This window comes from Nerophis ophidion, linkage group LG05, assembly GCF_033978795.1.
Source record: "Nerophis ophidion isolate RoL-2023_Sa linkage group LG05, RoL_Noph_v1.0, whole genome shotgun sequence".
Lineage (NCBI taxonomy): Eukaryota > Metazoa > Chordata > Actinopteri > Syngnathiformes > Syngnathidae > Nerophis > Nerophis ophidion.
In genome coordinates this window covers 40547600-40562311 of record NC_084615.1, presented here as the reverse complement: position 1 = coordinate 40562311, position 14712 = coordinate 40547600, and the positions used below count along the sequence as shown (strand labels likewise).

General features: G+C 43.1%; 1 protein-coding gene across 2 annotated transcripts in view; it reads left to right on the top strand.

The window, feature by feature from the left end:
* scara5 (scavenger receptor class A, member 5 (putative)) overlaps nucleotides 1-14712 on the top strand; it is a 97360-nt gene that overhangs the window by 45697 nt on the left and 36951 nt on the right. For both annotated transcript variants that reach the window (XM_061900936.1, XM_061900937.1), the window contains one exon: nucleotides 1658-1800. In XM_061900936.1, the coding sequence (XP_061756920.1) occupies nucleotides 1658-1800 (143 nt within the window). The remainder of the gene's footprint in view (nucleotides 1-1657; nucleotides 1801-14712) is intronic.

Here is a 14712-nt window from a genome sequence, read left to right as displayed (position 1 = left end):
ACATTTACATTTTGGGACTTGAATGTTAACCAAGTATTAGAGATATTGTTATTAAAAGCGAAAAAGCAGTCAAACTATTTATAGCGGCACCATGATCACAAAGCGTGTAAGCCAATCTTTACATTATCGAGTGGTAAGGCGCTTCATTGCTTCCTTTGCTGGCTAAAAACAGCGTGTTTTATATTAATGCGATGCTTATGCAGAAAATGAGCAAAATACGTAAATATTCAATGTCATTATAATTGTACTAAGGCAGCACAGGGGCGCAGGGGTTAGTGCATGTGCCTCAAAATACGAAGGTCCTGAGTTCAATCCCGGGCTCAGGATCTTTCTGTGTGGAGTTTGGATGTTCTCCCCGTGACTGCGTGGGTTCCCTTCGGGTACTCCGGCTTCCTCTCACCTCCAAAGACATGCACCTGGGGAGAGGTTGATTGGCAACACTAAATTGGCCCTAGTGTGTGAATGTGAGTGTGAATGTTGTCTATCTGTGTTGGCCCTGTGATGAGGTGGCGACTTGTCCAGGGTGTACTCAGCCTTCCGCCTGAATGCAGCTGAGATAGGCCGCAGCACCCCCCATGACCCCGAAAGAGACAAGCAGTAGAAAATGGATGGATGGATAACTGTAGTAATTACTACATTTTATATATATATATATACACACTTACAGAATGTATATAAAACCTTGATGGAGGTGTTTAGATAGATGTGTTTTAAGGGCTTTTGTAGGCAGAATAGAGCTCCTCCCACTTTGTTTTGAATTATTGCTCTGCTCACATGTCATAAAATCTGGAAATTTTGATGTATCATGTTGTATGCATGCATGTTCAAAATAAACAAACTCATCTCAAATCAATACAGTGTTTGTTCTCAAGTGTGTCGGTTGTGTATTTGCATTGCAGACAGACCATCATTTAGCAATTAGCTGGCATGGTTGCGGACCATTAGGAATAAAGCTAACATGCATAACAAGCATAGATTCAGAGTTTTTTCTTTCTTGCTCGAAGGTCCTCCACTTTTGGATCAAACATTTTGGGCACCCAGTGGGAATCACCCCAATAACATAAAATCTTTTAACTCGTGCATTGACGATGTCATCGCTGCGTCATGCTTGTGATTGCAAAGCTTTGAAAACATCTGCGTGCGGATGATAAAGTCGTTACCAAGCAGCCAACAGAATGTGATGCAGGTCCACTTTACACTGCAGCCAAGCACAAGACAGGAAAGCCTAATTTATGTATTTGCTGTCAAAGAACAGAGCTTTGCAGCTCAATCCAAAAAAACACAGGAAGCCTATTTCCTGGATTGACAAAATGTTCTTTAGCTGGGATGAAATGTCAACACATTGCTGTAGAATTGCTCTTTGTTCGCTTTTTTGGCCCTGCAGGCCTAATTCAACACCAGCACTTAGTTACGTTTCCAACAAGCGATCCAGTGGAGCATGACACATCCTCAACGCCGGCCTGCAAAAAAAAATGCTTTTCAGCTTAAACAAATGATTATGGTATGGACTCAGCGCGCTTCAGAGGTTGCGACATCTGTTCTGCATTTAACACGAGGCCGTGATCCAAGCTGATCGGTCATGACAGAGCATTCTCTTTCTTTTCTCTGCTGTTGCTGAGAGATGACCGTCAACAAGCTCCTCTCCTCCTCCTCACAGTGTCTCGCTCCCAGACCACGTCACAGCGGCAGCATCTGCTGATGGAGAATGCTCAGGGTGACATCTTGGAAAACATCTGGAAACTGGAGAACCTCTTCCAGAACCACAGCGACTGGCTGCGAAGACTGGAGGTTGTCATTAAGGTGTGACACTGCAACTCTTTATTATTATTATTATTATTGGGTCATCCATGGTTGCATCAGGAGGAGCATACGGCGTAAAAACTAAGCCAAAATGTTTCATGCGACGACTGACATTGCCGAAAGTAGATAAATACACTTTTGTAAAGTTCTGGCAGTCTCAAAGGTGTCACAATAGTTTATTGGAAGTGTGTTGTCCAAAATCTAGCCTTGATGCTGGATCTCAGACATTTTAAAAGGGTTTTAGTGCGCATTACTGTTTTGTTTGTCCATGGCTTTGGTGGGACACGCAAACTCCTCTACCACGATAAGGTTGCAGCTCAGAGAGGAGAGCTCCTAGGATCATTGGGACAATGATCCTAGGAGCTATGTTGTCCGGGGGCATAAAGCCCCCTGGTAGGGTCTCCCAAGGCAAACAGGTTCTAGGTGAGGGATCAGACAAAGAGCAGCTCGAAGACCTTTATGAAGAAGAAAAAGCATGGACCCAGATTTCCCTCGCCCGGCCCCGGGGGTAGGGCACGATGGCGAGCCTGTTCCCATGGGGCCCGGCCGGGCACAGCCAGAAGAGGCAACGTGGGTCACCCCTCCAATGGGCTCACCACCCATAGCAGGGGCCATAGAGGTCAGGTGCAATGTGAGCTGGGCGGCAGCCGAAGGCAGGGCACTTGGCGGTCCGATCCTCGGCTACAGAAGCTAGCTCTTGGGACGTGGAACGTCACTTCACTGGGGGGGAAAGAGCCTGAGCCAGTGCGCGAAGTCGAGAAATTCCGGCTGGATATAGTCGGACTCACTTCGACGCACAGCAAGGGTTCTGGAACCACTTCTCTCGAGAGGGATTGGACCCTCTTCCACTCTGGCGTTGCCGGCAGTGAGAGGCGACGGGCTGGGGTGGCAATTCTTGTTTCTCCCCGGCTCAAAGCCTGTACGTTGGAGTTCAACCCGGTGGACGAAAGGGTAGCCTCCCTCCGCCTTCGGGTGGGGGGACGGGTCCTGACTGTTGTTTGTGCTTACGCACCAAACAGCAGTTCAGAATACCCACCCTTTTTGGGTACACTCGAGGGAGTACTGGAAAGTACTCCCCCGGGTGATTCCCTTGTCCTACTGGGAGACTTCAACGCTCACATTGGCAACGACAGTGAAACCTGGAGAGGCGTGATTGGGAAGAATGGCCGCCCGGATCTGAACCCGAGTGGTGTTTTGTTATTGGACTTTTGTGCTCGTCACAGTTTGTCCATAACAAACACCATGTTCAAGCATAAGGGTGTCCATATGTGCACTTGGTACCAGGACACCCTAGGCCGCAGTTCCATGATCGACTTTGTAGTTGTGTCATCGGATTTGCGGCCTTATGTTTTGGACACTCGGGTGAAGAGAGGGGCGGAGCTTTCTACCGATCACCACCTGGTGGGGAGTTGGCTGCGATGGTGGGGGAGGATGCCGGACAGACCTGGCAGGCCCAAACGCATTGTGAGGGTCTGCTGGGAACGTCTGGCAGAGTCTCCTGTCAGACAAAGTTTCAATTCCCACCTCCGGAAGAACTTTGAACATGTCAAGAGGGAAGTGCTGGACATTGAGTCCGAGTTGACCATGTTCCGCTCCTCTATTGTCGAGGCGGCAGATCGGAGCTGTGGCCGCAAGGTAGTTGGTGCCTGTCGGGGCGGCAATCCTAAAACCCCTTGGTGGACACCAGCGGTGAGGGATGCCGTCAAGCTGAAGAAGGAGTTCTATCGGGTCCTTTTGGCTCATAGGACTCCGGAGGCAGTGGACAGGTACCGACAGGCCGAGCGGTGTGCAGCTTCAGCGGTCGCGGAGGCAAAAACTCGGACATGGGAGGAGTTCGGGGAAGCTATGGAAAACGACTTCCGGACGGCTTCGAAGCGATTCTGGACCACCGTCCGCCGCCTCAGGAAGGGGAAGCAGTGCACTATCAACACCGTGTATGGTGCGGATGGTGTTCTGCTGAACTCAACTGCGGATGTGGTGGATAGGTGGAAGGAATACTTCGAAGACCTCCTCAATCCCACCAACACGTCTTCCTATGAGGAAGCAGTGCCTGGGGAATCTGTGGTGGACTCTCCTATTTCTGGGGCTGAGGTCGCTGAGGTAGTTAAAAAGCTCCTCGGTGGCAAGGCCCCAGGGGTGGACGAGATCCGCCCGGAGTTCCTTAAGGCTCTGGATGCTGTGGGGCTGTCTTGGTTGACAAGACTTTGCAGCATCGCGTGGACATCGGGGGCGGTACCTCTGGATTGGCAGACCGGGGTGGTGGTTCCTCTCTTTAAGAGGGGGGACCGGAGGGTGTGTTCCAACTATCGTGGGATCACACTGCTCAGCCTTCCCGGTAAGGTTTATTCAGGTGTACTGGAGAGGAGGCTACGCCGGATAGTCGAACCTCGGATTCAGGAGGAACAGTGTGGTTTTCGTCCTGGTCGTGGAACTGTGGACCAGCTCTATACTCTCGGCAGGGTTCTTGAGGGTGCATGGGAGTTTGCCCAACCAGTCTACATGTGCTTTGTGGACTTGGAGAAGGCATTCGACTGTGTCCCTCGGGAAGTCCTGTGGGGAGTGCTCAGAGAGTATGGGGTATCGGACTGTCTTATTGTGGCGGTCCGCTCCCTGTACGATCAGTGCCAGAGCTTGGTCCGCATTGCCGGCAGTAAGTCGAACACATTTCCAGTGAGGGTTGGATTCCGCCAAGGCTGTCCTTTGTCACCGATTCTGTTCATAACTTTTATGGACAGAATTTCTAGGCGCAGTCAAGGCGTTGAGGGGTTCCGGTTTGGTAACCGCAGGATTAGGTCTCTGCTTTTTGCAGATGATGTGGTCCTGATGGCTTCATCTGACCGGGATCTTCAGCTCTCGCTGGATCGGTTCGCAGCCGAGTGTGAATCGACCGGAATGAGAATCAGCACCTCCAAGTCCGAGTCCATGGTTCTCGCCCGGAAAAGGGTGGAATGCCATCTCCGGGTTGGGGAAGAGACCCTTCCCCAAGTGGAGGAGTTCAAGTACCTAGGAGTCTTGTTCACGAGTGAGGGAAGAGTGGATCGTGAGATCGACCGGCGGATCAGTGCGGCGTCTTCAGTAATGCGGACGTTGTACCGATCTGTTGTGGTGAAGAAGGAGCTGAGCCGGAAGGCAAAGCTCTCAATTTACCGGTCGATCTACGTTCCCATCCTCACCTATGGTCATGAGCTTTGGGTCATGACCGAAAGGATAAGATCACGGGTACAAGCGGCCGAAAGGAGTTTCCTCCGCCGTGTGGCGGGGCTCTCCCTTAGAGATAGGGTGAGAAGCTCTGCCATCCGGGAGGAACTCAAAGTAAAGCCGCTGCTCCTTCACATTGAGAGGAGCCAGATGAGGTGGTTCGGCCATCTGGTCAGGATGCCACCCGAACGCCTCCCTAGGGAGGTGTTTAGGGCACGTCCAACCGGTAGGAGGCCACGGGGAAGACCCAGGACACATTGGGAAGACTATGTCTCCCGGCTGGCCTGGGAACGCCTCGGGATCCCCCGGGAAGAGCTACACGAAGTGGCTGGGGAGAGGGAAGTCTGGGTTTCCCTGCTTAGGCTGTTGCCCCCGCGACCCAACCTCGGATAAGCGGAAGATGATGGATGGATGGCTTTGGTGCTAATGAGCATAGTGTGGTTCCGCACAAACTTTTACATTGTCATGTTTTGTTATTATGTTTTGTTTAGTTGTGTTATGTTACTTCAAGACTCCATTAGTTCCTGTTGTTTCACTCCCTTGTTTTGTTTCCATGACAACTCATTGGTTTCACCTGCCTCATTTGTTTGGACTCACGCACCTGTGTTAATAAAGTCTTGATTCACACCAATGAGTTGTCAGGGAAACAAAACAAGGGAGTGAAAAAAACAGGAACCAATGGAGTCTTGAAGTAACATAACACAACTAAACTAAACATGATCACAAAACATGACATACACAACGTATCATTACAAATTGTCATACAGTGGTACCTCAACCTAAGAGTGTCCCAACTTAACATTGTTTGGAGATAAGAGCTATCAACTTCTTAAGGCCAAAGCTGTTTGTTTACATGTTTGGTTTTTTTATTTATCTTTGCTATTTGGGCTTATTGGACCCTACTTAGAATAAAAAACTAAGAATCATCTTTTGATATGATGCATTTAGTCCATAAGTAACTAACGTGTCCTTCATGTTTAGTGACATGCTAATTCTTATTTTTACACTTTTTTTCCAAATTCCATTGTATGTTGTACTCTCTGACACCACCAGATGGCAGTATAAGTGTCCACATAAGCGGCCGTAAGACCTTAATTCAGTAGTGTACACAATTTTGGAAATAAGAGCTAATAGGTGCTGTCCACGCATGTGGCCAACTAAGCCTTTAGAGTTAATGTTGAACTAAACTAAAGTTGCAAGCAAAATCTTTAGTTGAAAACATTTCCACCATTAGTTGGTGTAGCAAATGTCACAGTGTACAGCGTAAGCAGGGCCGACTTAATGCACAGGCTGACGCCCGGTGGGGCCCCTGATTTTGATGGCGGAATGCAATTAGTGTTTATAGCTATCAATCACAGACAGCTCCGCTTCTTGTAGCGATTGTGTACTTTCTCTCTCTCTTGTTTTTTTTTCCTACTTCTCAGGTTGCCGGTGTGCGAGGCAAGCATGCTGACTACTGAGCTAAAAGCACAAGCAATCTTCCAGATTGCTGGCCCTATTCTTCAAGTTGGCTAGCCTCTGTTACACTCGCACAGATGTGCATGCGCCCGTTACAAAGGAGATGTATTCATGAACTAAATACTTTTTTAATTGGATGATATTTTTGCATTATTGCTGTTCTTTTGAGTAAAATCCCGATTGTCCCCCATTAGGTTAAGGCGGCCCTGCCCGTAACATCCGGCTTAAACAACTGGTATTACTCGCTAGTATTAGCTTATAGCTAGAGATAAACATGACATTGCTTTTCCAACCATGACAAGGAAGAAAGTGAGTGTGAAAGACAGTTCATGATAGTAATTGAATTCAAAAAAAGAAATCATCAAAAACATGACCGAGCATGTAGCTAGCTAACTTGACGAAACAATTGGGACTTTTCACCGCTAGTCTGCGCCATATTGAAGAAGAATGAGTCTAATGCCAGCAAATGGCTTTAAAATAATATCTAAACAGTGGACATGTATCCATGAAACTATGGACAAGCTGCTGATATTGTATTTGACGGAGAAACATCTTAAAGAAGATACCATAGAAATCCACTCACTGTACATTATTATTACAAATTAGTGTTTCTTTTAAAAAGAAATGGAACATGTTAGAATCGTGCTGTTTTGCGGGGCCAAGCACCAATCAAATGTATTTCAATACATTTTGAGATAAGAAGTATTTTGAGTTAAGAGATTCGTCACCAAACCGATTAAGCTTCTAAGTTTAATGTCTATGGATGTTCTCGTTCATCCAGGTCATTGTAATCTCGGGGCATTCAACCGATCGCAACTAGACCGTTTGGTTTGTTTAAAAAGGACGTTTCGCCTCTCATCCAAGTTAATGCTCTAAACGGTCAGATCTAGTCCAGCGGCTGGTTCCAAATCCCCAAATATTTGTCCTCCAAAACCAGGAGGGTGTGCCTGGGCAAGGATATTTTTGCCCTATCGTAGTGAGAAAAACAACTTTTGAGATGCTTCTGTTTTCTAAGACAAACCAAACAGTCCAGTTGCGATCTATTGAATGCCATGGATGAATAAGGGCATTCATAGACATGTTTCTACACATTTTCGGTTGGATACAATAAAACTGGGGCAGGAATATGAATAGGTTCAACCTGAAATGTAGACAAAACGGCCTCATATATCTTCGTTCTACCATGAAAGGCTACAGGACAGACACAATCCTGTTAAAGGTGCAAAAACAACTGAGAGAGTACGACAGAAGTCCACTTTTCAAAGTACATTTAAGTACCAATGATTGTCACACACACACTAGGTGTGGCGAAATGTGTCCTCTGCATTTGACTCACGTCCTTGATCACCCCCTGGGAAGTGAGGGGAGCAGTGGGCAGCAGCGGTGGCGCGCCTGAGAATCATTTATGGGGATTTGAATGCTGTTAATTATCATCACGTTAGCTTTTCTTTTTAAAAGGCACGTTACATGTTAGAATTGTGATTTTTTTGGGGGCAAGCATCATTTGAATGTATTTCAATACATTTTAAGATTAGAAGTGTTTTGAGTTAAGAGCTCCGCTATAGAAACAATTAAGCTTCTAAGTTGAGGTACTTCCGTAACACTGTAAAGACTGAAATACAGTCTCACGTCACGTAGCTTTCGTCCTCTTGACGGCGTTTTGAATCGTTTATTGCTCTTCCACGAGGGCTGACGAGTGTCTTGGGATTTTCTGCTGAAACAGTAGAAGCAATTTTTTTTTTCAACTTCTGTTGACTAGTTACTGGCTTTCTGTGTGTAGTACCGAAGCGCCTGAACTGACATCCACTTTGTTTTCTGAGCTGGAACTAGTCATTTTTAAATAACAGTCATTTTCATTCTACATATTGCTCCTAAAACGATCGAGAAAACTTTCAAAAAGGTGAGTTGCGTGACCCCTAGATGTGTCGAGGTAGAGGATGGGCAGGAATGAAAAGCTACTACAAAAACGGTTACGTGTACAGGGGAAGAAGACAGCACAGACAGCAGGGATGTTGTTTTAGCTCTATTTATTCATCATTTTTTCATCATTTATTTTTATTCCTTTCATGAAAATGCATATTTACAAGCCACGTACAATTGACACTGTCATTGTTTTTTTTTGTTTTTCTTTCTTATACATTTTCATGATCAGAAAGGAGCAGATGGAAGAATTATATTCTTATATTTATCTGCCCCTTTTTTTAACACAAATTACAGTATTTTAGATGAATTATAAATGTTCCCTCCACCAACACCCGAACTCCAACATACTTTTCCATTTTCCTTTAAGCACTTTCACAATGACACGTCCAATCTAAATCAAAACTCAGTTTGATATAATTTCAGTTTTCTCTTTTTATAACTTTTTTTAAATACAAATATATTCTTACAGCTTTTTAAGTCTTTGTTTAGAGAATTCCATGCTTTCACACCAACAACAGACAAGCACATTTGTTTCAAATTTGTTCGCACTCTTGGATGTTTAAAGTCATACGGCCTTCTGTGGTTCTCATCTTCAGATGTGAACACAAATAACTTTTGTATGTCCTTCGGAATAACTTTATTTCTCGCTTTGAACATCATTAATAGTGTATTCAATTCTACAATGTCTTTTAGTTTTAGTAATCCCGACCTAATAAAGAGTGGATTTGTATGGTCTCTATATCCTACTTTAAAAATGATTCGAATTGCTCTTTTCTGTGAAAGAAATAAAGGCATTATGTTGCTATGATATGTATTTCCCCATATTTCGGCACAATAATTGAAATAAGGTAGAATAATTGAGCAATATAACATTCTCATTGTGTTGTATGTAAAACTATATTTAACCTTGTTCAAAATAAATAAGCTTTTAGATACCTTATTTTTCACATGCATTATATGAGCTTTCCATGTCAACTTTTCATCTAAGATGACCCCAAGAAATCTGATTTCAGACACCTTCTCAATTTTCACATTGTTTATGGATAAACTAACTTCTATCTTTCTTTTATTACCGAATACCATATACTTAGTCTTTTCCAAATTTAAAGATAATTTATTTATATCAAACCACAATTTTAGTTTAACCATTTCCTCTTTAATATTATTGGCTAAAATTTTCAAGTCATCTCCTGAACAGTATAAATTTGTATCGTCTGCGAATAATACGCACTGTAAAATTTTCGAAACCTCACAAATATCATTTATATATAAAGTAAAAAGTTTGGGTCCTAAAATCGAACCTTGTGGAATTCCACATTCAATATTCATACATTCTGACCTATGATCATCGATCTCAACATATTGCTGTCGTTGATGTAAATAACTGATTAACCAGTCCAGTGCAACTCCTCTGACTCCATAAGTATATAATTTAGAAATGAGAATTTGATGATCTACAGTGTCAAATGCCTTCTTTAAATCAATGAACACTCCTATTGTGTATTTATTTTGATCAACTGCAGTTGTAATCTCTTCAATAATGTTCATGATGGCCAAGCTCGTAAACCTGTTTGATCGAAATCCATACTGATTTTCATTTAATAATTTATGTTTTTCAATAAAACAGTCTAATTTATTAACAAACAGTTTTTCAAGCACTTTTGAAAATTGGGATAAGAGAGATACAGGTCTATAATTACCAAATGTATGTTTATCTCCGGTTTTAAATATAGGTATAACCTTAGCAGTTGTCATACTGTCTGGGAAAACCCCTACTTTAAAAGAACAATTAATTATATAATGCAATGGTTTAATGATGCAATCAATTGTGTTTTTTATTATACTCATGTCAATGCCCTCATTGTCTATTGAGGTCTTGTTTTTTAGTTTGTAAACCACAGATAATATTTCATTCTCAGTCACTTCACTAAGAAACATTGACTGCATAACCCTATTTTCCCTTTTCCAGACATCCCCTGATTGATCATTAGCTCTAGGTATTTTGTTTGCTAAGCTAGGTCCTACATTTACAAAGAATTGATTCATTTCATTGACAATTTCATCTTTGTTTTCAATTAACATATTATCTTTTTTAAAACATCTAGGTAGTTCTGTTCGCCTTGTCCTATTCCCTATTGCTTTATTTAAAATATTCCATGTAGCCTTTATGTTATTTTTATTTTCATGCAACATTCTTTTGTAATATTCCCTTTTTGCTTGTCTCAATATATTGGTCAACTTGTTTTTGTAGTTTTTATATCGTTTTTCAGCATTCTCTGTTCTTGATTTGATAAACTCCTTATAAAGTCTATTTTTCTTTTTACATGCATTTTTCAAACTGTTTGTCATCCAAGGTGCATTATTTTGCCTTTGTTTAGATCTGCATGGAACCTCAGGACAATGCTTGTTATACAGAGTAATATAATGTTTAAGAAAAGAATCATAGGCAGTATTTATATCGTCTGTGTGCACCTCTTTCCACTCTTGTTTTAATAGGTCATCCCTAAAGTTGTTAATATGGTTGACACTTCTTTTCCTCTTAAGTATTTGATAGTATGTTCTTTTAGGGAATTGATAGTCAAATATTGCAAATATAGGCAGATGATCACTTATGTCATTTATCACTAACCCAGTAGTGATGTGAATCCCTAAAACATTTGTAAAGATATTGTCTATCAAGGTTGCACTAGTTGTGGTTATTCTGCTAGGCTTTGTAATTAATGGGTACAGCCCTTTTTCATATAATATCTCTAAAAAATCTGATGTTTGTTTATGTGAATCCTCCTTTAGAAGATCAATATTATAATCTCCACAAATTACAATAGTTTTATTTTTATTTAAACCATTAATCATTTCCTCTAATTTATCCATGAAGGTTTCCACTTTTGATCCTGGTTTTCTATATACACATGCAACAACAATGTTTCTGTTTTGTGGTAATTCTATCTCAACAGCTACACACTCCAGTAAATCATTTATGGCCATTGTCATACATTTAACTGGTCTGCATTTAAGTTCATTATATATATAGAGGGCCACCCCTCCTCCAGTCCTATTGTCTCTGTTAGTGACATACAGATCATAGTCCTTTAATTTCAGATCAACCTCCTTGTCTTTCTTTATCCATGTTTCAGATAAAGCAATGACTTTAAATCTACCTTTAAGGGACTCTAAAACATCTTTGATTTTAGCAAAGTGTTTTGGTAGACTTCTACAATTAAAATGAATCAAAGAAAATGTATTTTCTATGCTTGCGTCATCAAGTTGTTCCTCAGTATAATACTGGCAAGAATCCTTAACATGCTTAAATATATGAGTCTCTGGATCCACTTCATTCTGAAAATCAAATGTGCCATTAATTAATTAATTAATTAATATATATTTTTACAAAAGTATGGAGTGTGAAACTAATCCAAATGTGTATGCGTGCAATTATGTGTAGAGATTAACTGAAGAGTGTTACCCGGAGAGTTGAGCGAGGTGCGGAAGGTAGGGTCGAAGGTCCAGAGACAGGCAGTGTGGCTCCGAAATGACAACACAGGCACGGCTTCTTAAAGACGGGCTCTTTACTTGAGTTTATGAAAACTAAAGGACAAGACATGAAATACAATGGTTTTAGATATAGTTCAGTCACAGGCAAATAAAGTGCAAAACAAAATAGCTACTTTGTGGCCGCCTGCCACTTCTGAGGTTCTTGGGCAGCAAATATTTCAGTTTTGTGCAACTAAATGAGCGTACAATAATTAAACCAATGCATTCCACAAATATACAGAACAATTTAACACAATATGACAAATACCTTGTTCAGCTAGCCAAATGTTCTAGCTGCTGCTGATGGCTAAAAGTATTTTGCATGTGTGGGTGAATGCAGGTCTCGCAACCCCTAATACTACACCAAAACCTCGCTTGAATAGCGGTGTAATAAAGGAAATAATCAAAAATGTGTCTTATTTACAAAAAATGTAACATGAATTCACAAGCATAATAATTTTCAACAAAAAATATTAACCCTTACAACAAAAAATATTAAATGTAAGTTTCAACAACACTTGCAGGCAGGAAGGGGAGGTAATAGCGAGGCGTCAAAATCCGTTTCCAGGCGGGAGGTTGAGATCCAAGAAGCAGCCAGTGAACCAGAGGGAATACGGGTAGACGAAACACACAGCTCGTGACGCGGGAACGGAAGAATGCTGCTGGATCGACAAGGGACACGGGACAAATGAACACGAAGGGGAAAAAACACAGAGAGAGAGAGAGCATAGAGCTAAAAAGGATGTCTTAATGTACGGGAACAGGTCACTACGTTCTGGCCCTGGATGCAGGTCTGCACTGGCTTAAGAAGCCCCGGAAGCTCATCAGCGACAGGTGTGTAGATTGCTGATGGAAAACAGCTGCCTGCTTGCAGCTGGAGTAACACGCGCAGGAACGTGCTTGGAGGTGTGCCCAGCGCAGCTCACAGATGAATGCGAAAACCTACCCAATCACAGTGGAGGTGTGCCTAAATGCCCGCAGCAAAGGGAGGAGCTAGCGGACCTCAGTCACCCAAGTGATGTGAAGCAAGACCATATCTCAGGCTTTACTCTGCACTTGTCCAACGTAACAAACATGCTCACATTACACTGGCATTTTAACAACACCATGCTAGGTTAGCCTGTTCACTGAAGAAAACGAAAAAGATCAAACATAGAGCTCCCACGTTTGTAGCCAACTGACAGATAGTTTTATTTTAGGACGTGTAGCAAAGCCTTGTTTTACAGTGGTATTCAGAGCTCCCACGTTTGTAGCCAACTGACAGATAGTTTTATTTTAGGACGTGTAGCAAAGCCTTGTTTTACAGTGGTATTCAGAGCTCCCACGTTTGTAGCCAACTGACAGATAGTTTTATTTTAGGACGTGTAGCAAAGCCTTGTTTTACAGTGGTATTCAGAGCTGTCGAGTCAAACAGAGTCATGACCTACTCAGTGGCCTAGTGGTTAGAGTGTCCGCCCTGAGATCAGTAGGTTGTAAGTTCAAACCCCGGCCGAGTCATACCAAAGACTATAAAAATGGGACCAATTACCTCCCTGCTTGGCACTTAGCATCAAGGGTTGAAATTGGGGGTTAAATCACCAAAAATGATTCCCGGGCGTGGTACAGCTGCTGCCCACTGCTCTCCTTACCTCCCAGGGGGTTATCAAGGGGATGGGTCAATTGCAGAGGACAAATTTCACCACACCGAGTGTGTGTGTGGCAATCATTGGTACTTTAACTTTAACTTAATGTCCATGAGGCAGGAGATTTTTTCAGTTAAAACTGCCTCTTGGTACTCATTGAGGACTCAATCAATCAATCATTGTTTACTTATATAGCCCTAAATCACGAGTCTCTCAAAGGGCTGCACAAGCCACAACGACATCCTCTGCTCAGATTCCACATCAGAGCAAGACAATAAGAGACCTTGGAGGGGACCGCAGGCTTGGGGACACCCCCACTTTGGCGACCGGTGCAATGGACGTCTAGTGGATCTAGCATAATATTGTGAGAGTCCAGTCCATAGTGGATCTGCCATAATAGTGTGAGAGTCCAGTCCATAGTGGGGCCAGCAGGAGATCATCTTGAGCGGAGACAGGTCAGCAGCACAGAGAGGTCCCCAACAGAGGCACCGATAAGTGGTCTACCCCTGGGTTCCGGCTTTGGACAGCTGGCATACATATCACATAGAACAGTAGTTCTTAACCCGGGTTCGATCGAACCCTAGGGGTTCGGTGAGTCAGCCTCAGGGGTTCCACGGAGCCTCCGGACACACCCGACTCACCCTGTGATTAAAAACTGCTCCCTATCGGCTTTATGGGTACGGCAACAGCAGAAGTCAGACTAATTTGCATGTGTGTGATTTGTTGTGAGTTCATGCACTGTGTTGGTTTTTTTCTGTGAACAAGGTGATGTTGATGCCCGGTTCATTTTGTGCACCAGTAAAACAACATAACTTTGCATTGAATTTATTTTTCACTAAAGAAGGGTTCAGTGAATGCGTATATGAAACCGGTAAAGTTCGTTATCTCAAACAAAGTGTCAGGTTTGTACCTGACGGTTTGGTCATGTTTTAGTTTTTCCTCTGTGTTTGTCTTATTTCCTGTCAGCGCTCTTTATTTTGTTTTTGTTTCCTGCTGTAATCCCTGAGTGTTTTTCCCCCGCAGCTGTGGCTGATTGGCACGGGGCCACACCTGGTGTCGATCAGCCAGTTGCTATTTAGACCTGCTTGTTCCTCCACTCCGGGCTGGATTATTGTCGTTACCTCTTGTCGCTCCTACCGTTTGTACCTGTATCCTATAGCTGTTGGCAGCGTGCTGTCAT